The 26,555-nt window shown below is 39.4% G+C and overlaps 1 protein-coding gene across 3 annotated transcripts in view; it reads left to right on the forward strand.

The window, feature by feature from the left end:
* FSIP1 (fibrous sheath interacting protein 1) overlaps positions 1-26,555 on the forward strand; it is a 285,720-nt gene that overhangs the window by 243,900 nt on the left and 15,265 nt on the right. Inside the window, exons 11-12 of one of the 3 annotated variants that reach the window (XM_066277143.1) lie at positions 1,378-1,881; positions 10,947-11,026. In XM_066277143.1, the coding sequence (XP_066133240.1) occupies positions 1,378-1,881; positions 10,947-10,993 (551 nt within the window). In that variant the 3' untranslated portion in view covers positions 10,994-11,026. Of the gene's footprint in view, positions 1-1,373; positions 1,882-10,946; positions 11,142-26,555 lie in introns of those variants that run through there. The other 2 variants (XM_066277142.1, XM_066277144.1) reach the window with 2 other exon arrangements.

The raw sequence follows: 26,555 nt of genomic DNA on the forward strand, positions 1-26,555 counted from the left end.
AAGCATCAACTCATAGTTGTGGCACCTTAGTTTGTTCATTGATTGCTTTTTCCTATGTGCCTTAACCATTGGGCTCCAGCTGAGCCAGCAACCCCTTGCTCAAGCCAGCGACTTTATGCTCAAGCCCGTGACCTTGGGCTTCAAACCAGTGACCTTTGTGCTTAAGCCAACAATCATGGGGTCATGTCTGTGATCTCACAGTCAAGCCAGTGACCCTGCACTTAAGCTTGCACTCAGAGTTTCCAACCTGAGTCTTCAGCATCCCAGGTCGATGCTCAATCCACTGTGTCACTATCTGGTCAGGCAATGTTTAGGTATTTTTATGGGGACTTCCTGTTCTTTGATAATTCATTCCCTTGTAAAGCAGGACAAGTGTTTTTCTAGATAATCCATGATGTAAAACGGATTGTGATGATTCTTTAGAGAAGAAATGTTTTTCATTTCTTCAAAATATAATTCAATATATTTTAATCCCATTCTTTTTGGAGATTGTTGCAATTCAAGTGACATGCTATTCAGTTGAATCCTTGTAGAATCTAGCCCTACACTTTAGTTTGCTATTTTATTTCCGGAGAACATCACTGGAAGAAGAAAAAATGATTTTAAATCCTTAAGATCTCGGTTCAAACAGTCCTGATAACCTTTAAAGCAGAGATTAAGTGTGTTTGATCATATTCTTCTCCCAGAATGCACTGCTATTGGAATGCCCCTGGTCTCTGTCTAGACCTGTAGCTTTGAACCTACTACACATCACAGGATACAGCACTCCTTTATCCTTCCTTTTCTGTCTTCAGTGGTATTGTCTGCTAAGAGTTGTGGACAGACATAGGAGTGGTGAATCCCCACGGGCAAGTGCAGTCTGCCCTGTTAGCCTAAGATTTTCTTTTTCCATTTAAGGAATTGAGTGGTGATGGGGTTCACACCGAGGAGCTGGGGGAACAGAGAAATGCTTACTGGAGATTATGGCAAGATTCTTGGCTATTTATCAAAGGGATGGTTGCTCACTTCCCTGCTTGATGTTACAAGATTTATAAAACTGAAGATGCTTTTCTAATACCTTCATTTCAGCTCAAGTTACTGATAATGTGTAGAGAGAGTGTTAATGGTTAATTTGGTGAAGTAACTAACTTCTATCAGTGTTGTGGGACTTTCCCCTGTATTTTAGTGTGTGATTGATTCTAAACTTATTTTCCAGGGGTGCGGTATATTTCTCCTGCAATTTTGGGCACCTTAAAAATGAATGATTTTGCTATTTGGGTGCTTTGTGTAAGGAGTTTCTGGCACATGGGTTTATATAGTATTACTGGAAGCTTACCATAAATAAATGTTTACTCAATTAATTGACTATGAAAAATTTTGGTTTGTTTCATCAGGTAGATTCAACACTGTTCTCTGAGTACCAGTTAAGGCATCTTCTGGATGAATGCACATTCAAACAAAAATCCATGATTGGGTTTTCTTCAGAAAGAGAAAAGAAAGACATAGAAGATGTAACACCTGAGGCCCCCCAGCTTTCCAGATCTGTCCTCTCTGACATACTAATTGAGTCAGAAACAAAGGTCAAACGCAGCGAGGTGGAAGATGCAAATATGCCTGAGAATGCAGAATGTGAAACATCTACAGGCCACTATCTCAGCAAAGCTTTGACTGGGCAATATGTGTCACAAACTCTTGTTACTGAAGCTGAAAACATGAAATGCCTCCAATTTTCCAAGGATGAGGTTATTAGTGACACAGAGGACTATTTTATGTCAAAGACTCTTGGCATTGGAAGACTGAAAAGGCCTTCTTTTTTGAATGATCCACTGTATGGCATCGATGTGAGCTCTTTATCCAAAGACCAGCATTTGCAACCCAGCTCTTTGGAGAAACTGAAAACAGGTAAGGCTGTGTGTTTTGGTAAACAATTCTTACCGAGTTTCTCAATATACAGGTATTATAGTTTATTTTTTTAATTGAATTTATTGGGATATGGGTTCAGGTGTGAAACTCAAAAGAAATATCATTTACACACTGCATCATGTGCCCATTGCCCCAAACAAAGTCTCTTTTGTCCCCATTTCTCCCCCTTTGCCCACCTCTGCCCATCCCCCTCCCCTCTTTCCCTCTGGTTATCACCACACTGTTGTCTGAGTCTGTGTGTTATATATATATATTTATATACATATATTTATATAATATTATATATATATATTTATGAGCTTTTTAAAATTAATTCTTTCAATCTGTCATCCAGTCCCCCAACCCCCTCCCCTCTGACAGCTGACAGTCTGTTCCCTGTGTCCAGTCTCTGTTTCTATTTTGTATGTCATTTTAACTTGTTCATTAAATTCCATGTATAAGTAAGATCATATGATATTTGTCTTTCTGTGACTGTCTTATTTCACTTCACACAATAATCTCCAGGTCTATCCATGCTTTCACAAAGGTAAGATTTCCTTCTTTTTTAGGGTTGTGTAGTATTCCATTGTGTAAGTGTACCACAGCTTTTTATCCACCCATCTAATGATGGGCACTTAGGCTGTTTCCAGATCTTGGTTATTATAAATAAGGCTGCAATGAACATAATGGTACATACATTTTTTTGAATTAGTGTTTTGGGACTCTTAGGGTCTATTCTTAGAAGTGGGATTGCTAAATCAAAAGGTGGTTCCAATTTTAATATTTTGAGTAAACTCCACACTGTTTCCCACAGTGGCTGTACCAGTCTGCATTTCCACTAACAGTCTAGAAGGGCTCCTAGAGAGATAGTGTAGTTCAAAGTAGAGTAGGATATGGAGGTATGTTTGCAGGTCACATGTGGTGTTGATTAAAGCATGCAAATATAAGAATGTTTTTTATCAACATTTATATGAGATCAAGGTTGTGATTAGTACTTTTATGAAATACATTATTTTTAGTAGTAATTAATACATGTTCTTTTTAAAAATTTGAGGTAAAGTTGGTATCTAACATTATTTGTTTCAGATGTACAATATTTTAATTTGATATCTGTATACAGTACACACTGATCACCACTGAAAGTCTAGTTACTTTCTTTCACCACACAGCTTACCCCTTCACTCATTTCTCCTACTCTCAACCTCCTTCCCTTTGGCAACCACTAATCTGTTCTCTGTATCTATGAGTTTGTTTTTCTTTTACTTGTTTAGTTGTTTATTTTAGATTCCACATATGAATGAAATCATATGGTAGTTATCTTTCTTAGCATAATAACCTTAAGGAATATCCACGTTTTTGTAAATGGCAAGATTTTGTTCTTTTTCTATGGCTGAGTGGTATTCCAGTGTACATGCATGTATGTATGTATACCACATAATTGTTATCCTCTCATCCACTCATGGACACTGAAGTTAATACATATTCTTGATGCTTATCCAGAAAACAATGTTGATTTCAGTGGAAAGGAGAAATCGGTTTAAATGGGTATAAGTAATTTGAATAGATTTGCTTAGTATTACAACTTCTAGACTTCAGTGATGAAAATTTGTTCTAAGGAATGAATTTTTAAAGTGCCATATGTCATTGTGATTTTATTAGTTTATATATGCAAACTTCCCATCCCAGTTAATTGTATATTCTCAAGTATTTTGTTTTGATCCAATGTTGCATCTTACAATGAGTGGTACAATGATACAGGATACAAATACTACAGGCAATTTTTGACATAAACAAATATTCAATTATTTGTCTATATTAAAGTCTAACATATTCTGTGTTGTATTTGTGACTCAATTTAAATAGCTTCAACTTTTCCTCTAATTTAGATTATTCTAAAATATATCATCTGCTAAATCTATATCTGTTACTTATTAAGTCTGTCACCTATTAACTCTTAACTAATTTCTTAGTCCTGTATGTCTCTCTGCTTTCTCTCTCAACTTTAATTTTCCGCTTGGCCTCTGTTTCCCCAGTCACCCAGACTCAAAATCTCAGTCATTGTTGCATATTTCCTCTCCCTTGCTCCCCACTTTCAACCTTCAAATATCCTTTTTCTACTCCTGCAGTATCTTTCATACCCATCCCTTCCTTACTCTTTCTTCTGCCTCAACTGGACCGATGTGATAACCCTCCAATCAGGCCTCCCTGCCTCTGGTCTCTCCCCTTCTCTGGCCATTGTCAACAATCACTAAACCCTATAGGGTTGTAATAAGGATCAAACAAGGATCCACTTAAATGGTTAATTAGGTCAATGACTGGATTTGGTTGGCTTACTTGGTATTTAACATTTAATCAGGAAATTTCCCACAAAGCCTGGGTGTCTGACTCCCTGACAGATCAGCAGGCCCTTCCATCAGCGAGGGAAGCTGAGTAGCAGAAGTTCCCTTGGAAGGGGCACGGCCCTATCTGGTCCTCTCTACTTCATGTTCTTGGCCATTTGGAACCCTGTGATTTCTATCCCATGTTATAAACCTCTGCTGCCTAGAGTGTGATCCTATATTGGGGCCCTGCCCCAAAATTACTGAATCAGAATTTGCACTTTAACAAGTTCCCCTGATGATACTTAAACAGTGAAGTTTGAGAAGCACTGTTACAAACCACAGTGTTATTGCTAATCAGTATGAATGTCGGAATTGTCCAGGGAGTGTTTTGCTTGTTTTGTACCTATGCCCAAGAGCCTACCCAGACTTACTGAAATCAGAGTCCTTAGTGTGGAGTGTTCAGCGTGTTAAATTAATGTAAGCCACAAGATTTTGCTGTGCATATTTAAGAAATATGAGTTTTGGTTTAGATGTAAGACAGCTAATTGTTATCCTGTTGTGGTCCCCAGATAGAACAAGTTCTACCAAAAAGGGCAACTATACGTTCTGAATATACTTCATGTTGAAATTCTGCTCATCAAAAGTCTGTTTGATTGTGACTTGTTTGCCGAAGCCTTTTGGGGCAGGGTGTTGCAGTGGTTTGAAAGGGATGTGTGTTCATATATGTTATTGCTCATACCACCTGAATAGTTTCAAAGGAACTAGATGGTTTTGAGGAAGTTTTCTTTATTTTAAGATTGTCTTACTGATTTGCAGTGGAGCAGTGAGATTCTAAAAATAGAAACACTGTTAGCTGACTTTTTTTCCTTTAAAAATATTTTGGCTTGCTCTTAGGAAAATACCGCATTGCTTTGATCGAGTTCTGTTACTCTCACACAGAGTATGCCTTCAGGCCTGCCACTCACTACTTGTTAAATTACTTTTCCAAGGCTGCGAATTGCTTCTCAGATGCTCCTAGTAACTTAATCAACCCTCATCCAAACTTACTTGATCAAATTATCAGAGCTGCCACATCAGAAATTTCCAGTGTTAATTCCTTTTTATATAAAATTTTGGTATATAGTAAGATTAGATTTGATGAATTTATCTTTTCAAGTTATTTTAAACTAATTTTCTTTAATCAATTTTAAACTAATTTTCTTTAATCTTTTTTTTTTTTTTTTTGACAGAGACAGAGAGAGAGAGACAAATAGGGACAGACAGGAAGGGAAAGAGATGAGAAACGTCAATTCTTCATTGTGGCACTTTATTTTTATTTTTTATTTTTATTTTTTTTCATTTTTCTGAAGCTGGAAACAGGGAGAGACAGTCAGACAGACTCCCGCATGCGCCCGACGGGGATCCACCCGGCACGCCCACCATGGGGCGATGCTCTGCCCATCCTGGGCCTCGCCATGTTGCGACCAGAGCCACTCTAGCGCCTGAGGCAGAGGCCACAGAGCCATCCCCAGTGCCCGGGCCATCTTTGCTCCAATGGAGCCTCGGCTGCAGGAGGGGAAGAGAGAGACAGAGAGGAAAGCGCGGCGGAGGGGTGGAGAAGCAAATGGGCGCTTCTCCTGTGTGCCCTGGCTGGGAATCGAACCCAGGTCCTCCGCACGCTAGGCGACGCTCTACCACTGAGCCAACCGGCCAGGGCCATTGTGGCACTTTAGTTGTTCATCGATTGCTTTCTCATGTATGCCTTGACCTGGGGGGATTGGGTTACAGCAGAGCAAGTGACCCCTTGCTCAAGCCAGCAACCTTGTGCTTCAAACCAGTGACCTTTGGGCTCAAGCCAACGACCAAGGGGTCATGTTTATGATCCCACACTCAAGCCAGCGACCCCGCGCTCAAGCTGGTGACCTTGGAGTTTGAACCTGGGTCCTCTGCATCCCAGTTCGACACTATCCACTGCACCACCACCTGGTCAGACAATCCAGTTCATCTTGACACAGACTTTTCATGTTAATATTTGCCACTTATTTCCTTTCCCTACTTACAAAATATCACTTTATCAGTTATTGGGAACTTCTAATTTCATTGCTTCATTCAAATTGGATAAAGTGAAAAGTTACTGAAGATCATGACTGTGGACTAGATTATGGACCAGCAGTAATGGTATTACTAGAGATCTTGTTAGAAATGCCGAACCCCAGGCCCTGCTCTACACCTACTGTGCCAGAGTCTGTGTTTTAACAAGATGCCCCCAGCAGGTGATTTGTATGCACATTAAGTTGTGAGAAGCTCTGGACTAGATGGTTCACTAGTCACTCTACTCTAAGATTATAAAAAATACTAGCATGTATAATGGTGATGAAAATAATGTTGGAAGGTATCTTTTTCTCTATCTGCTTACTTCCTGCTTTTCTTCTTAAATTTTATTTATTTTTGCTATCATTATTCAGCTTTATATTTTTAAAATTTTTATTGAATTTATTGAGGTAACATTGGTTAATAAAATTTTATAGGTTTCAGGTATACAATTCTGTAATACATCATCTGTATATTGTATTGTGTGTTCACCACCCAAAGTCAAGTCTCTTTCTATGATACTACCTGTTGAGGTTGTCTTCTTATCTCTCCAGTCAACCCCATTGTCCGTCCCTTGGTTAACCTTTCCAGAAGCCACCGAGTGCAAGCAATACTCTAGCTCAAATTCTCTACTTTTCATGGTCAGCATTTTATTTGGAGACATTTATAGACAGTATGCAATCATCTATGCTTTGTTTTATTTATTTATTTATTTATTTATTTATTTATTTATTTATTTATTTAAAGTGAGAGGAGGGGAGATAGTGAGACAGATTCCCGCAAGTGCCCCGTCTGAGGTCCATGCTTGCTTGAATCAACCAAGCTATCCTCAGCGCCGGGGCTGATGTCCAAACCAATCAAGCCACTGGCTGTAGGAGGGAAAGAGAAAGAGGCGGAGAGAGAGAGAGGGGAAAGGGAAGGGAAGAGAAGCAGGTGGTTGTTTCTAATGTTTGCCCTGACTAGGGATTGAACCCGGGACATCCACACATGAGGCTGACACTTTCTTTACTGAGCCAACCAGCCAGGGCCTGCTTTGTATACTTCTGGTTTTTCGATCTTTCTATTTGATATCTGCCTCAAATCTGTCTGGCATTTAAGTTATTCTTAGTCCAGCACTTATTAACTCCTGGATACACATTAGAATCACCTGGTAAGATTTAAAACATTAATGCTGTGGTTTCATCCAGATAAATTAAATAGATTTTTAAAGGTTGGCTGTGGGCATTAGTATTTTTTTTTTTTTTTTAATTTTTTTTTTTTTTTTTAATTTTATTTTTTTAATGGGGTGACATCAATAAATCAGGATACATATATTCAAAGATAACAAGTCCAGGTTATCTTGTCTTTCAATTATGTTGCATACCCACCACCCAAAGTCAGATTGTCCTCTGTCACCTTCTATCTTGTTTCTTTGTGCCCCTCCCACCCCCTATCCCTCTCCCATTCCCCCCCTCCCCCCCGTAACCACCACACTCTTATCAATGTCTCTTAGTTTCACTATTATGTCCCACCTACGTATGGAATAATACAGTTCCTGTTTTTTTTCTGATTTACTTATTTCGCTTCGTATCATGTTATCAAGATCCCACCATTTTGCTGTAAATGTTCCGATGTCATCATTTCTTATGGCTGAGTAGTATTCCATAGTGTATATGTGCCACATCTTCTTTATCCAGTCATCTATTGATGGGCTTTTGGTTGTTTCCATGTCCTGGCCACTGTGAACAATGCTGCAATAAACATGGGGCTGCATGTGTCTTTACGTATCAATGTTTCTGAGTTTTGGGGATATATACCCAGTAGAGGGATTGCTGGGTCATAAGGTAGTTCTATTTTCAGTTTTTTGAGGAACCACCATACTTTCTTCCATATGGTTGTACTACTTTACATTCCCACCAACAGTGTATGAGGGTTCCTTTTTCTCCACAGCCTCTCCAACATTTGCTATTACCTGACTTGCTAAATAACAGCTAATCGAACAGGTGTGAGGTGGTATCTCATTGCCGTTTTGATTTGCATTTCTCTAATAGCTAAAGAAGATGAGCATCTTTTCATATATCTGTTGGCCATTTGTATTTCTTCCTGGGAGAAGTGTCTATTCATATCCTCTTCCCATTTTTTTATTGGATTGTTTGTTTGTTTGTTGTTGAGTTTTATGAGTTCTTTGTATATTTTGGATATTAGGCCCTTATCTGAGCTGTTGTTTGAAAATATCATTTCCCATTTAGTTGGGGCATTAGTATTTTTGAGGTCAGTTACTGAGGATGTGGTCTGGGTGATTTTGTTGTGTAGCTTTAACACCACTGCTCCAGCGCTCCATCGTATTGTTTGTTAAGGACATTGCTCTAGGATATCAGGTGAGTAGGACATAATCACTACTCTGATTTATTTCATAGTCTGTTGATGAAAGCAGGCACGTGAGCCAATAATCACAGCAGGGCCAGACATAATCACAGTAGGGTGGGACAAGTATAATAAGAGTTTTGGGACAAAGTACAATGGTAGCACTATGGAAGGGATGATGAAAACTGGGAATATGGGGAGGTGGGGTTTCATTTGTGCCTCCAAGGATTAGTGGTCATTTGCTGGGTGGATAAGAAGGAGAACACTCCAGATAGGAGGAATAGCACTTATGAAGGTGTGGGCTCATGGTCTTATCACTCTTCATCTTAGATATGGGATATTGAGGTCTGCTTCTTATCTATCCCAGCTTCCTCTATATCCTGTTTAATATTTCTTCTCCCTGGGTTGACAATATTACTACATTTTCCACTTTACTCTCTGCAGCTACAAATCATTTGCCCTAAATTATTAGGTTGATTTTTTTTAAAAGAAATAACAGCTTTGTTGACATATATTTTATAAACCTGTATTAGAGTCCTATGGTTGCCACAACAAATGATCACAACAGAAATTTATTATCTCATAGTTCTGGAGGCCTGAAGTCTGAAATCAAGGTGTCAGCAAGGCCATATTCTGCCTGGAGGCTCTAGAGGAGATGCCTCCTTCCGCCAGTTTCTCAGGCTGTTGACATGCTTTGGCTACTTTGTTCAGGGGTCACATCATCTAATTTCTGCCTGTCTTCACCTTGCCTCTGTGTGTGTGTGTATACGAAATGTCATTCTCTTCTAAGGGCATTTGTTACTGAATATAGGGCCCGCCTGGATAATTCAGGCTGATCACTAGTCACATCTCAAGATCCTTAGCCTAGTTACACCTTCAAAGACCCTTTTCCCCAAGTAAAGTTACATTCACAGTTTCCAGGGATAAGAATATGGATATAACGTTTTTTTTGGCCACCATTCAACAATACTATACAATTCAGTGGATTTTAGTATACTGCTCACAAAAATTAGGGGATATTTTATCGCTTCATACTCATTTTGAACTATCCCCTAATTTTTGTGAGCAGTATATATTCACAGAATTGGACATTCTTGACCACTATCAATTTTACAACGTCTTCTTCACCCCCAAAATGAACACTGTGCTCATTAGTACTCAATCCTCATTTTCCCTAACCCCCAGCCCTAAGCAATCACTAATCTACTATCTGTTGCTATGAATCTGCCTAGTCTGGACATTTCATGTAAGTTCGGTCATACAATAAGTGGCCTTTTGTGTCTGACTGCTTACACCTAACATGATTTCAAGGTTCAAGGTTCAGCAACGCTGTAGCATGTACCATTAATACTTTATTTTTTATTGCTGAATAACATTCTGTTGTATAGATGCGCCACATTTTATTTATCTACTCATTAATTGATGGACATTTGGGTTGTTTCTACTTTTTGGCTGTTATATATAATGCTGCTATAAATATTGGTGTATAGGTTTTTGGGCGATGTATGTTTTCTCTCTTGGGCATATACCTAGGAATGGAATTGCTAGATTTATGGGAACCATTTCAGAAAATGCCAGACTGTTTTCCAAGGCAGCTGCACCATTTTATTTTATTATTTACTTACTCACTTACTGGTTTTAGCGAGATGGAGGAAGGAAAGGCAGAGAGACACAGGAACATTGATGTGTTCCTGCAGATGCCCTGACTGGGGATTGCACTGACCACCTCTGCCCTTCTGGATGATGCTCTACCAACCGGGCCATCTGGCCTGGGTGCAGCTGTGCCATTTTAGAGTCTCCCCAGCAGTGTGTGAGAGTTTTAGTTTCTCTCGATTTTTTTTTATTTAAATTGTCTTCCTTTCTTTGGTTCTGTAGTCAACTCTGCCTTTGCTGACAGCCTTCCAAGGTTGGCAGAATACTATTTCCATTCTGTTTCTGTTAGTGTCATAATTTTTAAGAAATGAAAGGTAATCAGTTCTTATCTAGTCTAAATAGATTTACTTTCGGTTTTTCTCTACCTCCAACAAACTTAGTTTAAAGCAAAAAATTAAATTTTTGTTTGATGCCTGTTTCCAAATTTAGAACCATTTTAGCTCTGAAAACCCCAAATTCTCCGTCAGCTGTAATCTCAATGAAGGGAGGCACCTTATCTTTTATTTTTTTTCTCGTAACTCTATATGCAGCTGTGAGGCTTGCCCCATAAGTGTTAAACAAGAATGTGAGTATTGTCTCATGTGTCAAAGGACTTAATGTTGTATGAGCTGCGTGACTTTTCCTAATTGTGTGCACGTGTCCAAGAGCCTCACAGCTCTGTATTGTTTTCATGTGCAGGTGAGCAGGAGACTGCAGATGTGGCAGAAGAATGTCAAGAATCTTAAGCAAAGACTTGTTGGGGTGTTTCAAGAAAGTTGGTAAATCAAGTTAAATTATATGTTTTCTGATTATTTGAATTCAATGAATGAATTGTAGAGACCATTCCCCAAATAATGATTTTAATATTTGGATTCATTCTTTCTGGATTGATTACATTTTCTTGATATTTTTGAGACTTGTGGCATTATTGTTCAATGGTTTGTCTTCATTGAAATTCCTAGATAAATTTTTTTTTAATTGCTAATCTTGCAACATCAGGGATACATTAGAGAAACCAACATCTTCTGTGTTTGTGCTGTTTTAAAACTAGCTGATGTGCTGTTTGTATTTGATTTTATATTATAACCTTGTTGTGATTCAGACAGACTTAATCACTAAGAATTTTTGTTTTGGCCCTGACTTTCCTTCGTTCCTCTACTCTAATGCCTGTTAAGTACAACTTGCCATAGAGATAAGTGAATTTTCTCAACAAAGCAATGTTAAGATAGGTGTTACTATCTTATTAGCAATGATACCTTTCTTATGCAGGAGTTTGAATTATTTGATATATTATTTTAAGTTGGTTATCTTTTAGAGTTTGCCTTTTAGAATGCAGCAAATAAAGATCAGCTACTTAAACAAATCCTGTGCTACTATTTTAAGAGAGAAGTTTTGTCTAGTTACAAGTCGGTAACCTGGATTCATTAGAAAATTTCATGTCAACACTCAATATGATGAATTGGCATTAGAACTAGAAGTACAACTTATTTTTTATTAAAAAAGTGAGCTGGTTATTGTGCTGCCTTTAATGAAGTTTGAAGTAGTGTATATATAACATTATTATTTTTTAAAAATTTATTTTATTTTTTTGACAGAGAGTCAGAGAGAGGGACAGATAGGGACAGACAGGAAGGGAGAGAGATGAGAAGCATCAGTTCTTTGTTGCGGCACCTTAGTTCACTGACTGTTTTCTCATATGTGCCTTGACGGGGGTGGGGAGAGAGGGCTATAGCAAAGCGAATGACCCCTTGCTCAAGCAAGTGATCTTGGGCTCCAAGCCAGCAACCTTTGGGTTCAAGCTAGCAACCATGGAGTCATGTCTGTGATCCCACGCAGAAGCCAGATGAGCCCGCGCTCAAGCTGGCGACCTTGGGGTTTTGAACCTGGGTTCTCCGCATCCTAGTCTGATGCTCATCTACTGCGCCACCCCCTGGTCAGGCAGCATTATTATTTTTTTGCTTGCACATTTTCATCTACTTATATTGGATAATGTTAGTGATTGCTTACATCAAATTTTCTTGAATTTTTAGAATGAAGAATATACTGTAGCTACTATTTTCAGAGCAATCAACAATTTCTTTTTTTAAATTAACTTTATTGAGCTGACACTGATTAACAAAATTATAAAGGTTTCAGGTGCCCGGTTCTGTAACATATCTCTACACTGTATTGTATGTTCACCCTCCCCCAAGTCAAGTCTCCATCCATCACCATGTATCTCCTTGTACCCTGCTTCTCCCAACCCCCCTTCAGTCACCACACTGTTGTCTGGGTCCCTGAGTCCCTCCCCTCTTTTAAAAAAAAATAAAACTCAACAGCAGAAAACAATCCAATTAAAAAATGGGCAAAGGACCTAATAGGCACTTCTCCAAAAAGGACATACAGATGGCCAATAGACATGAAAAGATGCTCAATGTCACTAATCATTAGAGACATGCAAATTAAAACCACAATGAGATCACCTCACACCTGTCAGAATGGCTATCATCAATAAATCCACAAACAACTGTTGGCAATTTCTTGTTTAAGCTGCCTCTTTCAGTTTACATTAAAATAGCAATGCAATGTGCTGACCTTAGTGTGCTGCAGTGTAATTTGTCTTTATGCTGAGAGCTTTTGCTGTGGGGATGCCATCATTTGTGGTGTAGGGTTTGAGTCAGGAGAATCAGAAGGGAGAGGTGATATGGGTGGGGATTTGGAATGGTGGCGGAGAAGAGCCATTTTCAAAGGAGCTTTCTACACCCATGTGTTTGTGATATTTGGTGTGTGTGTGTGTGTGTGTGAGAGAGAGAGAGAGAGAGATTGAGAGAGTGTCATAGAGAAAGGGAGAGGGAGAGAGGTGTGCAAGCATGGGTTGGGGCAGGGCAGGGTGGGGCTGGGAGAGCTTATGGCCTTACAATGTGTTTTTAAATGGTATTTAGGGCATAGTGAGCCTTTATGTTACAGGAGTTTAAGAGAGGGAATGGAAAATAGAGTGATGTTTAAAAAAACTTTATTGATTGAGTTTAGAGAGAAAGGAAGAGGGGAAGAGAGCAAGAGTGAGAGAGAGAGAGAGAGAGAGAGAGAGAGAGATTTGTCTTTCCCTTTATTTATGCATTCATTGGTTGATTCTTGTATGTGTACTGACTGGGGATTGCACTTGCACCCTTGACATAGTAAGACAGCGATTTAACCAACTGACCTATCCAGCCAGGGACCGGAATGGTCTTAAGTGGATGAATTTTGCCATGACAAGAGGTGACACTATTTCATAGCATGTCAACTGAAGGTACCTCTAACAAGGACTGGTAAACTGAATTTATAATTCAACATAAAGTCTTCAGATTAAAAAGAAAAGTTACCCTGCTAAAAGAAGAATGTGTTCTTATTGAAAATTAGTGTTTTTATTTTAAGGTTCTCTTTAGAATAAAAAGGTTTCCCCAGAACAAGATAGAGATGAAAGAGTAATTAACAATTTTAAATTTGAGTTTTTGGACTCAAGACTTCTCAAGAAAACTGTTGGTATCACCTTTATTGTAAATTTCCACAGGACTTAGCATTATTGAAACACATGACAACTCTCTGAAACACATGACAATAAACTTTTGCAGGAGGAAAAAGCTTTTACCTTGATGTCATAATTTAATTTTTTTTTATATTACATGATTAAATTTAATAAGAAACAATCCTCTTAAAATATATAATTAGGAAGCAAGTAAAAAATAGCAAGACAGGAAAAAAAGGAATGGTATTTTTAGGAGAAATGTTAATAAATTCATAACATGAAATAATCAAAAGCAGAATTTGGAGAGAATTACAATGTTTTCTCTAAGAAAGGAAAAAAGGTATTGCAAGAAAATAGTATAATTTTTAGCAATAAAGTTAATAGACAAGTTTTCAACATTGCAGAAAGTAATTTAAAAGGTCAGTTGTATTGTAGTCAGTGGAAGGAAAGATAAGGCCTAGAAAAGTAATCTGGAAATTGCAGGCCTAAATTAGTTTTTTTTGTTTTTTCTTAAGAACAGTTAAAAAACACTTTTTATTTTTTGTTTATTTTTTTTTTTTTTTTTGTTTTTTTTTACAGAGACAGAGAGTCAGAGAGAGGAATAGACAGGGACAGACAGACAGGAATGGAGAGACGAGAAGCATCAATCATTAGTTTTTCATTGTGCATTGTAACACCTCAGTTGTTCATTGATTGCTTTCTCATATGTGCCTTGACCGTGGGCCTTCAGCAGACCGAGTAACCCCTTGCTCGAGCCAGCGACCTTGGGCTCAAGTTGGTGAGATTTTGCTCAAACCAGATGAGCCCGTGCTCAAGCTGGCGACCTTGGGGTCTCGAACCTGGGTCCTCCGCATCCCAATCCAACACTCTATCCACTGTGCCACCTCCTGGTCAGGCTGATTTTATTCATTCATTTATTTATTTATTTGTTTATTTTTTAAGCGAGAGAAGGAGAGATAGTGAGACAGACTCCCTTATGCTCCCCGACTGGGATCCACCCAGCAACCCCATCTGGGGCTGATGCTTGAGTACTGAGCTATTTTTAGCACCTAGTGCTGATGCAATTGGACCAACCGAGCCATCCTCAGTGCCTGGACCATGCTTCAACATAATGAACCACTGGCTATTGGAGGGGAAGAGAGAGAGAAGGAGAAGAGGGAGCTGAAGAAAAAAAAAGATTGTTGCTTCTCCTTGTGCCCTGACTGGGAATTGAACCTGGGATGTCCATATGCTGGGCCAACACTCTTATCTGCTAAGCCAGGGGTCGGGAACCAGATGTGGCTCTTTTGATGGCTGCATCTGGCTCACAGACAAATCTTTAATAAAAAAAATAATGTTAAAAACATAAAACATTCTCATATATTAAAATCCATTCATTTCCTACTGCTCATGTTCATGGTTGCAGGTGGCTGGAGCCAATCACAGCTGTCCTCTGAGACAACACCAAATTTTTTTTGGATAATGCGTAAGGTACATGGGTCGTTGTGAGGTCAGGAAGTAAACTTCCCTCCTTTTAATCAAGTAGTGAGCTAGCTAATTGCAGAAATCCTTTTGATGAAGAAGATGGCTAAAAGAAAAAAAAGATGAGGAGTATTGTACTTTTCAGCAGGAATGGACAGAGGAATTCGCCTTTGTGGAGAGAGCAGGTTCTGCAGTGCATCTAATATGCAATGATAAAATTGCATCGATGAAACGGTCAAATATAAAGCGGCACTTTGATACACATCATACTACATTTGCATCGAAATAGCCAGCTGGGGACAGCAGGAAGAAAGTATGTCGAGAGCTACTGTGCAGAGTGCAAGATAGTCAGCAGCAATTCCAGTGTTTGGACCCAACAAGGTGACTGGAATTCAGCTAGCTTTGCTGGTGCTTTAGCAATTGTGAGAAATGGAAAGCCATTCACAGATGGGGAGTATGCCAAAACATTCATGCTTGATGTTGCCAATGAACTTTTTGATGACTTTTCGGATAAAGACAAGATAATTAAACAAATAAAAGACATGCCTCTGTCGGCAAGAGCTGTTCACGATCATACCATCATGATGGCAAATCAAATTGAAGAACATAAGTAAAGGACATAAATGCAGCACCATTCTTACCTCTCACTTTGGATGAGTCAACAGATGTAAGCCATTTATCTCAGTTCAGCTTGATTTGCAAGGTATGCTGTCAGTGACATACTACGTGAGGAAAGTCTTGCTGTTTTGCCTATGAAAGAGACAACAAGAGGGGAGGATTTATTCAAGTCTTTCACTGAGTTCACTAAAGGAAAAAATCTACCAATGGATAAACTTATCTTGCTGTGTACTGATGGTGCTCTGTACATGGTGGGGAAATACAGAGGATTCGTAGTGCTTCTTCGTGAATATGAAAAGAGACCCATCCTAAGGCATCCTACATCAGGAGGTACTTTGTGCTCAAATGTGTGGTGAGCAGCTTGGTGAGGTGATGTCGCTGGTCATTTGGGTGGTCAACTTTATTGTTGCCCGATCCTTAAATGATTGCCAGTTTAAAACACTGTTAGATGAAGTTGGAAATAATTATCCTGGTCTGCTTCTGCACAGCAATATGCATTGGTTGTCAAGAGGGAAGGTGCTCAGCCATTTTGTGGCTTGTCTAAGCAAAATCTGGACTTTTCTTGAAATGAAAAACGTCGAGCATCCTGAGTTAGCTAACACTGAGTGGCTCCTGAAGTTCTACTATCTCGTGGACATGACTGAACATCTGAACCAGCTCAATGTGAAAATGCAAGGCATTGGAAATACAGTCTTATTTCTTCAACAAGCAATGTTTGCATTTGAAAACAAGCTGGAACTCTTCATTACTGACATTGAAACAGGTCGTTTACTACACTTTGAAAAACTGGGAGAGTTTAAAGATGCATGCACAGCAGGTGACCCTGCTCAACATCTTGATCTCCAGCAGCTAGTGGGCTTCACATCTAATCTTCTGCAGTCATTCAAAGCACATTTTGGAGAATTTTGTGAGCGCACTTGTCTTTTTAAGTTCATCACCCATCCACACAAGTGTGCAGTGGATAGCGCCGACCTGAGTTACATCCCCTTGTGTCTCTGTCAGAGATTTTGAGCTACAAGCTGCTGACCTGAAGGCCTCAGACATGTGGGTGAATAAGTTCAAGTCACTGAATGAAGATTTGGAAAGACTTGCATGACAGCAAGCAGAGTTGTCAAGCAAACACAAGTGGAGAGAAATGAAAAAACTTCAACCTGTGGACCAGCTGATTGTCAAAACTTGGAACGCGCTTCCTGTCACATACCACACACTGCAGCATGTGAGTATTGCTGTCCTGACAATGTTTGACTCTACATATGCATGTGAGCAGTCTTTCTCATATCTAAAGAACGTTAAGACCAACCTACGATCATGTTTAATGGAAGTCTCAATGCCTGCATGAAGCTTAACCTCACCATGTATCAACCAGACTACAAAGCCATCAGCATAACCATGCAGCACCAGAAGTCACATTAATGGTAAGAAGTACTTTATTCATCACTGGTTAGCAACAGCATAACAACATTATTAAAAAGAACTCAGAGATTTATTGTACTTTAAAGTGTTGGTCTTACATAAAATGCACACATTTACTGTATTTAGTGTTAAACATATTGTATGGCTCTCATGGAATTACATTTCAAAATATGTGGCGTTCATGGCTCTCTCAGCCAAAAAGGTTCCTGATCCCTGCACTAAGCCACCGCTAAGAGCCTATTTTTTGTTTTTTAATTACTGTTGACATACAATATTATTAGTTTGAGATGTACAACATAGTGACTGGACATTTATATAACTTATGAAGTGATCACCCTGATAAGTCCAATACCTATCTGACACCATAAATAGTTTTTACAGTATTATTGAGTATATTCCCTATGTTTTACTTTATATCCCTGTAACTATTTTTATAACTAGAGATTTGTACTTCTTAATCTCTTTGACTGATACCCCAAATCTTACCCCATCTAGTAATCATCAATTTGTTCTCTGTATCTGAGTTTGTTTTTCTTTTCTCTCCTTCCTTCCTTTTTTCTTTTCTTCGTTTTTTCTTTCTTTCCTTCCTTCCTTCCTTCCTTCCTTCCTTCCTTCCTTCCTTCCTTCCTTCCTTCCTTCCTTCCTTCCTTCCTTCCTTCCTTCCCCTCCTCCCTCCTTCCCTTCTTTCGTCCTTTCCTCCTTCCCTCTTTCTCTCTCTCTCTCTCTTTTCCTTCCTCACCCTCCTCTACCCTCCCCTTCCCTCCCTTCTTTCTATCCCACATATAAGTGAAATAATATGGTACTTTCTTCTTTTGTCTGATTTCACTTAGCATAATACTCTCTAGATCCATTCATGTTTATGCAAATAGCAATGATTATTCTTTTTATGATTAATATTCCATTGCATATATGTACCACTTTATTCATCTGTCTATCGATGGACACTTAGGTTGCTTCCATATCTTTACTCTTATGCTAATAATACTGCAGTGGATGTAGGTGTGCATTTATCTTTTGGAACTGGTGTTTTGGGTTTCTTCAGATAATTACCCAGAAGTAGAGTTACTGGTCATAAGGAAGTTCTATTTTTAATTTTTTGAGGAACCTATATATTGTTTTTCATAGTGGTTGCACCAATTTATAATCCCACTAACAGTGTACTTTTCTCTACTTCCTTACCAACACTTCTTTGTTTGTTTATTTTTATTTATTTATTTATTTATTTATTTATTTATTATTAATAGCCATTCTGTCAGGTGAGAAGTGATATCTCACTGTGGTTTTAATTTGCATTTCTTATAGTTTTCTAAGTGCATGTCTTTTGCCCCTGTGGTTAAATTTATTCCTAAATTTGTTTATTTTCTTTATACAGTTGTAAAAGGGGTTGTTTTCTTTATTTCTGATGGTTTGTTATTGGTTTATAAAAATCCAACTGATTTCTGAATATTTACTTGTATTCTGCTACTTTACTGAATTTATTCATTATTTCTAATAGTTCTTTGATGGATTTTAGGGTTCTCTATAGTATTTTGTTATCTGCAAATAATGGCAGTTTTAGACATTCAGTTCTAATCTGAATCTTTTCCTTTCATGTTTGTTTACTGTGACTAGGACTTCTAATACTGTATTGAATAAAAGTGGTGAAAGTGGACATCCTTGTCTTATTCCTGACCATAAAGGAAAATCTCTCAGCTTTTCCCCATTGAGTATGATGCCAACTATGGGTTTGTTATATATGTTCTTTATATTTTTAAGGTATGTTTCCTCTAGCCCCGTTTTGCTGGGAGTATTTATAATACATGGATGTTGAATTTTATAAAATGCTTTTTCTGAATATACTGATATGATCTTATGACGTTTATCCTTAGTTTGTTTATGTGGTGTATAACGTTAATTTATTTGCAAATATCAAACCCGCTTTATATCACTGGAATAAGTCCCACTTGGTCATGTTGTATCATCTTTCTAATGTTTTGCTGAATTTGGTTTACTAATATTTTGTTGAGGATTTTTCATGAATGTTCATCAGAGATACTGGCTTATAATTTTCTTTTTTTTGTAATGTATTTGTCCGGCTTTAAAATCAGGTTAATGCTGCCTTTGAAAAATAAGTTTAGGAGTCTTCCCTCCTCTTCAAGTTTTTGGAATAATTTGAGAAGGATGGGTATTAATTCTTCTTTGAATGTTTGATAAAATTCACCTGTGAAACCGTATGTTTCAGGGCTTTTTGTGTGTTGGGATTTTATTTTTTTGTTTCCTGATTCAATATTATTAGTAGTTATTAGTCTGTTCAGATTTTTTGTTTTTTTCCTGGTTCAACCTTGGAAAATTATGTTTCTAGGAATTTATCCATTTGTTCCAGGTTTTCCAATTTGTATGCGTATGATTGTATTGTTTCCTTATAATCCTTGTATTTCTGTGGTGTCAGTTACTCTCTTTCATTTCTGATTCTAGTGGGGGCCTCTCTCTTTTTCTTGATGAGTCTGGCTAAAAGTTTAGCAATTTTGTTTATCTTTTCAAAGAATAAGCTCTTGTTTTTATTGATCTTTTCTATTGTTATTTAGAATCTTGTTTGTTTATTTCAACTCTGATGTTTATTAGTTCCTTCTTTCTATTCACTTTGGCCTTTGTTTGCTATTCTTTTTCTAGTTACTTTAGGAATAAGGTTAGATTGTGTAGTTGAGGTTTTTCTTGTGTTTTGAGGTAGACTGTATTGCTATAAATTTCCCTTTTAGAACTGTGTTGTCTGTGTCCCATGGATTTTGGGTCAGTGTGTTTATATTTTTATTTGTTTTAAGGTATATTTTGATTTCTTCTGTAATTTAATTGTTAACCCATTTATTGTTTAGTAGCATGTTATTTAACCTCCACATGTTTGTGTGTTTTTAAAATTTTCTTCTTGTGATTGATTTCTAGTTTTATACCTGAGTTGGGAGAAGATGCTTGGTATGATTTCAGGCTCTTAAATTTGTTGGGATTTATTTTGTGGCCTGAGATGTGGTCTATCCTGGAAAAAATGTTCCATTGCACTTGAAGGAATTTGTAGTTTTCTGCTTTTGGGTAAATGTCCTGAAAATATAAATTAAATCCATCTAGTCTGATGTATCACTTAAGGCCACTGTTTCCCTGTTGGTTTTCTGTCTGGATGATCTATCCATTGATGTTCAGTGGGGAATTAAAATCCCTGATTATGACTATATTATTCTCAATCTCTCCCTCTATGCCTGTCACTATTTTCTTTATATGATATATTACAGTGCTCTGACATTTGGTGTAAAGATATTTATGAGAGTTATATCCTCTTTTTGGATTGATTTTTAAAAATCATTATGGAATGCCCTTCTTTGTCTCTTGTTGCAGCACATGTTGTAAAGTCTATTTTGTCTGATATAAGTATTGCTACCCCAGCTTTTGTTTGTTTGTTTGTTTCCATTTGTATTAAGTCTTTTTTCATCTTTTGATTTTAGTCTGTATATTTTAAAATCTGAATTGGGTATCTTGTAAGCAGCATATGCATGTAACTTACTTTTTAATCCATTCAGCCACCCCCTGTCTTTTGATTAAAGCATTTAGTTCATTTATATTTAAAGTAATTATTGATAGGTATGTAGCTATTTCCATTTTGTTGTTTTCTGACTGTTTTTGTAGTTCTTCTCTATTCTTTTCCTATTTTCTTGCTCTTTTCTTGTATGTTGATCACTTCCTATTGTCCTGTGTTTGGATTCCTTTCTTTTTGTTTCCTGTATATATGATATCTTGTAGAGATTTTGTTTGTGGTTACTATGTGCTTCATTTATACCAAGCTATGTTTATAGCAGTCTATTTTAAGTTGATGTTTGCTTAAGTTCAAACACATTTTAAAATCACTACCATTTTTACTCATCCCCTCCACATTTATGTTTTTGTCATTATTTTTACTTGTGTGTGCATGCATGTATGTTTGTATGTATTTGTAATTTATTATTTTAATTACACATGATCTTCCTACTCTTGCTTTTTAATCTTTATACTAGCTTTATAGTTGGTTAATCCACTGCTTTTACTGTCAGCCTTTGTCAGTATAATTTTTTGTTCCTATGTTTTCTTATTTGTATGTTTAATCTTTTCTACTTAAAGAAGCCCCTTAACATTTCTTATAAAGCTAGTTTAGTGGTGATGAAGTTCTTTAGCTTTTACTTCTATGGGAAACTCTTTAACTGTCCCTTGATTCTTTTTATTTTTAGTTGAGAGGAGGGGAGATAGTGAGACAGACTCCCACATGCACCTTAACTGGGATCTACCCAGCAACCCCATCTGGGGCTGATGCTTGAGTACCGGGCTATTTTTTGTGCCTAAGGTGATGTACTCCAATGGAGCTATCTTCAGTGCCCAGGGCCACACTCCAACCAATTGAGCCACTGGTTGCAGAAGAGGTAGAGGGAGAGAAAGGGGAAAGGAAGGGGGGAGAAGCAGATGGTGTGCCCAGACTGGGAATTGAATCCAGAATGTCTATATGCCAGGCCAATGGTTTATCCACTGAACCATGGACTATGGTCTGTCCTTTGATTCTAAATAATAGCCTTACTGGGTAGAGTAATTATGATTGTTGGTCTTTGCTTTTCATCACTTTGAATATTTCATGCCACACCCTCCAGCCTGCAAAGTTTCTGTTGAGAAATGAGCTGACAGTCTTATAGGAGCTCCTTTGTATGTAACTAAATGCTTTTTCTCTTGCTACTTTTAAGATTCTCTCTCTGTCTTTAACCTTTGACATTTTAATTATGATGTGTCTTAGTGTAGACTTCTTTAGGTTCATCTTTTTGGGAACTCTCTGCACTTCCTGGACTTGTGTGTCTTTTTCCTTTACCAGGTTAGGGAAATTTTCAGTCATTATTTCTCCAAATAGGTTCTCAATCTGTTGCTCTCTCTTCTCTTTCTGTTACCCCTATGATATGAATATTGGTATGCTTGATGTTGTCCCAGAGATAACTTCAGCTATTCTCATTTTTTAAACATTTTTTTCTTTTGTCTGTTTTGATTGGGTGTTTTTCACTACCTTGTCTTCCAAAACACTGATTCAGTCCTCTGCTTTATCTAATCTGCTGTTGTTTCCGTCTAATGCAGGGGTCAGGAAACTTTTTGGCTGAGAGAGCCATGAACACCACATATTTTAAAATGTAATTCCATGAGAACCATACAATGACCCGTGTATGTTATGCATTATTCAATAAAAATTTGGTGTTGTCCCAGAGGACAGCTGTGATTGGCTCCAGCCACCTGCAACCATGAACATGAGCAGTAGGAAATGAATGGATTGTAATACATGAGAATGTTTTATATTTTAACGTTATTATTATTTTTATTAAAGATTTGTCTGAGAGCCAGATGCAGCCAACAAAAGAGCCACATCTGGCTCACGAGCCATAGGTTCCCAACCCCTGATCTAATGTATTCTTCATTTCAGTCATTGTATTTTTCAGTTCTGACTGGTTCTTTTTAATGTTTTCTATCTCATTTTTTTTTATGTTTTCTATCTCTTTGTTGAAGTTATTAATGAGCTCGTCTGCTCTTCTCCTAAGTTCATAAAGCATGCTTATAAACAGTGTTTTCAATTCTGAATCTGGTGGATTGCTTGCCTCCATTTTGTTTAGTTCTTTTTCTGGAGTTTGTCCTGTTCTTTCATTTGGGACATGTTTCTTTCTTTGCTCATTTTGATTGCCTCCCTGTGTTTATTTATAGATATTAAGTAAATCTGTTATATCTTGGCCAGTTTTGGCAGAATGGTCTTATGTAGTAGGTGTCCTGTGGAGCCCAGTAGACAGTCTACCTCTTCACCTGACCTAGAATGTACTTGTGTGAGTTATGTGTGCCCACCTGTTGTAGTTGAGCCTTAATTGCTGTTGCCAAGTCAGTGGGTGGGATTGGCCCTCAGGCTCTTGCTGTGAGGACTGCTGAGACTACAGCAAATAAGATGTTTTTCAGGGGCTGACTCCACAGAGTGGGAGTTGCTTTAGCTGGCTTCTGGTGCCAGCCAAGTCTTCCCTTTGAGTGTGTCATTTGTGGAGCTAGTTTGGTAGTGTTCTTGTGTGGTCTGAAGCTGGCCACCAGATGTGTCGATTTTGTATCCTTTTGCGGAGGGATCCAGTATAGACCAAGGTCGGCTTTCATGTATATTTGGCTTGGGGTCACCTGGTGAGAGCTACAAATTGATCTGTGATTCTTTGTTGCTTGTGCTGGGCTTGGAGGCACTTAGGAGAGGCTATGCTGTGAACCAAGGTTGGCTGCCACTGGCACTGAGCTTGGTACCCTCTGGTGGGTACCACAATGGGAGCTGAGACTAGCTGGCACTTTTTCCAGGTTTGTGGTCACTTAGTTGAAGCTGTGTTTCAAGCCAGTACTGGTCACAGCTTAAGCCAGGCTTAAGGCCACCTTATGGGAGTCACAATGCAAGTTTAGAATGGTCGTTGCTTGTGTTGGGCTTGGAGTTGCTTTGCAAGAGATACAGGGCAGACCAACACCAGCTGCTGCTTGTTTGGAGTTTATGGACCTTTGAGAGATATTAGGCAAATCCATAGTATGAGTTGAGGTAGGTTGTTTATGTGGAAAAGCCCCTGGAAGAGGCTCAGGTCAGTTGTGAAATTTGGGTGGAGTGGGGTCTCAGGGTATTACTAGGGCACAGTGAATGGTGTTAGACAGGTTAATGGAGCTCTCAGATTTGGTGCCCATCTGTACCTGCAGGATGGATGGGGGGAAGACTCTTCAAAGGAGAAATGGGGCCTGCCAGCATTTTTGTCCCCAGAGAAGGCTGTCATGACCCCTGCTGCTCCATTCCTCCTCCTAAAGCTAGTCAATTCAGTTCCTATCTGTAAATCCTTGGTGCTTTTTAAGCTGTTGCCCCTTGTTCCCAGAGCCAGTGAGTTTGTGACCAAGTGAGTCTGTGACCAAGTGAGTCTGTGTGTGACCCCTCAAGAGGAAAATCTAGGATTCCAGAAGCCCTCCATCTCTTTTGGATGCTGATTTCCACAGCCAGATGTTATGGGGACGCCTTCTAGCACTGGTGCCCCAGGTTGGGTGTTCTGGTGTAGAACTCCTTGCCCCTAGTGGGGGGTCTCTGCAGCCAAGATATCCCCCTGGATTTTCAGTTGCCACAGGTAGGAATGGAACTAGCTCATTTTGTGTCTCTGACACTCCTACCAGTTTCAGCGTGACTCCTTTATATCCTTGGTTATAAGACTACTATTCAACTAGTCTTCAGGTGGTTCTCAAAGGTGGTTGTCCTCTGTGGGGAAGCTGGTCTCCCTAGAATTGGTAAACAGCCTACACAAGATGGAGTCAATGTGGACAGATCCACTTGTCAGATCTGGTCATGCATGACTAAGGAAGACAGGCAGGGACAGCATGCATGTGTGCCTACCTTATGTAACCTTTCTGTAATCATGGCTTTGTGCCACACTTTTGTGTGGTTTACTATAAATCTCCTACGTACTGCATCTGGCTGCCACTGCCGCCTAATAAAGTGTATTATCAGACTGTGGCTCCATGTGTCTCCTTCCAGCTCCCAGCCCCTTGCACCCCTCTTTCCCTTGCCTCTGAGCTTGGACACAACACTTGGAGTAGCTGGCAGGATGGCGTAAGTGTCCCCACTGCCCCACCAGAGGACATGTGGCCTCAGACTGGGTTGTGCTACCTCATGACTGTGATCCTAACATCTTGGACTCCTCCTGAGGAGTGGGGGAGGTAGATGGAATTCTTAAGGCTTTGGAGAAGGCTCTGTTAGTCCTTGAAGACATGATTCCTGAGAAGTCTCAGATTGCAGCTGGCCTAGTTGACTGGCTGCTCCTCAGGGCCTTAAAGCAGCAGCATGAAAGCACTCTGGCTTGTGAAGCCCAAGTGCGGGATTTACGGCTTGAGGAGGAACAGCTGGAAGCCCATGTACGAGCTCTCAAGTGAGAGCTTGCTTGTGCGGGGGTGGACCCAAACTCTGTGGACACTGGTGAGCCTGGGAACAGGGCAGGGGACGAAGGTTCCACACCTGGACCAGAACGGCATGCATACCTGGTGGTGAAGCAGAGGCTAGAGCATGACCAACCACTAACCCAGAGGGGTGGTCTGTGCTCCCCCCAACAGTAGTGACAACTTACCACGTACACTACTTCACTCTCACTGAGCTGTGGGAGCTCAGGAAGCAGAGCTAGCAGCGTCTGCAGGAGCCTATCCCAGCTTGGCTCCTTTGCTTATAAAACGAAGGAGCAGACAGTCTGCAGTTATCACCTGATGGAATGGAGAAGCTGGCCTCCCACACCATTTATCCATCCTTGAGATAGTGACTGCAGATCAGCCAGCATTTAGGAAGCATCCAGGGTAATCATTCACTCTTTGGCTGCTAGCCGCGTCCCATACAGTTTGGCATGATGCTGGAGAACTACATTAACCTAGTATAGGTGATCCAGGAGTAGGTATGTGCTAGGCAACGTTTGATGTAAACACCCAGGGTCTGGATGATGAGCACTTTACCATCCACATGATGAACTTGATCCTGGCTTCTGCACCACCTACAGTGTTTAGATCTCTGGCTGCCATCTTCACATCATATGTAGATTGATGCATACATGATGGCTATAGTGGGTTTAGGTGATGTAGAAATCAAATGACAAGGTTGTAGAATGTCCCATAAAGAAGAAATGGGAAACGAAGGTAGCACAGTGAGCCCTAATGGGGAGGGGCCCCAGAAAGTCTCCAACCTGTAAAAGTGGACTGATTTATTAGCAGCTGATGTAGAGAAAGACAAAACAGATCAACAGCCTAATGATGTCCTGTTGGCCTTGTGTGGCGACAGTTGCCAAAGGAGCACAGGTTCCAGAAGGCCACCAAGTGTGGAGCTGGAAAGGCTTCTATACCCTGATTATGGCTCCAAGGCTTTCTGAGCACCCCTGGGGAGGCTTTTTCCCTCCTCAACTAGGGGTCAGGCCAAGGCACCTAGGAGGGACTCCAGAAGACTGGAGGCCACAGGTTGAATTAAATATTTATTGGTCCCCCTGGAATATTCAGTATGCCTTGGCTTTGGTGGACACTGGTGTAGACTGTAGTCTGTTGTACAGGATCCCAGAGAGGTTTTTGGGGCCCATTGTGCACACTGATGGTTATGGTGGCTGGACAGTTTGTGCAACAAGCCACGCTTAAGAGGGCATGGGGCATTTGCGACTGCAAGCAAACATAGTGTATGTTGCCCCTATACTGGAATATATTTTGGGGGATGGACATTTTGAAGGGGCTTACTATTGCCACCATGCAAGGAGAGTTCCACTTGTGGGTGTGAGCTGTAAAGCCAGTCCTAAGAGGCCCCCCACATCACA

Source organism: Saccopteryx bilineata, chromosome 4, assembly GCF_036850765.1.
Source record: "Saccopteryx bilineata isolate mSacBil1 chromosome 4, mSacBil1_pri_phased_curated, whole genome shotgun sequence".
In the NCBI taxonomy this organism is placed as follows: Eukaryota; Metazoa; Chordata; class Mammalia; order Chiroptera; family Emballonuridae; genus Saccopteryx; species Saccopteryx bilineata.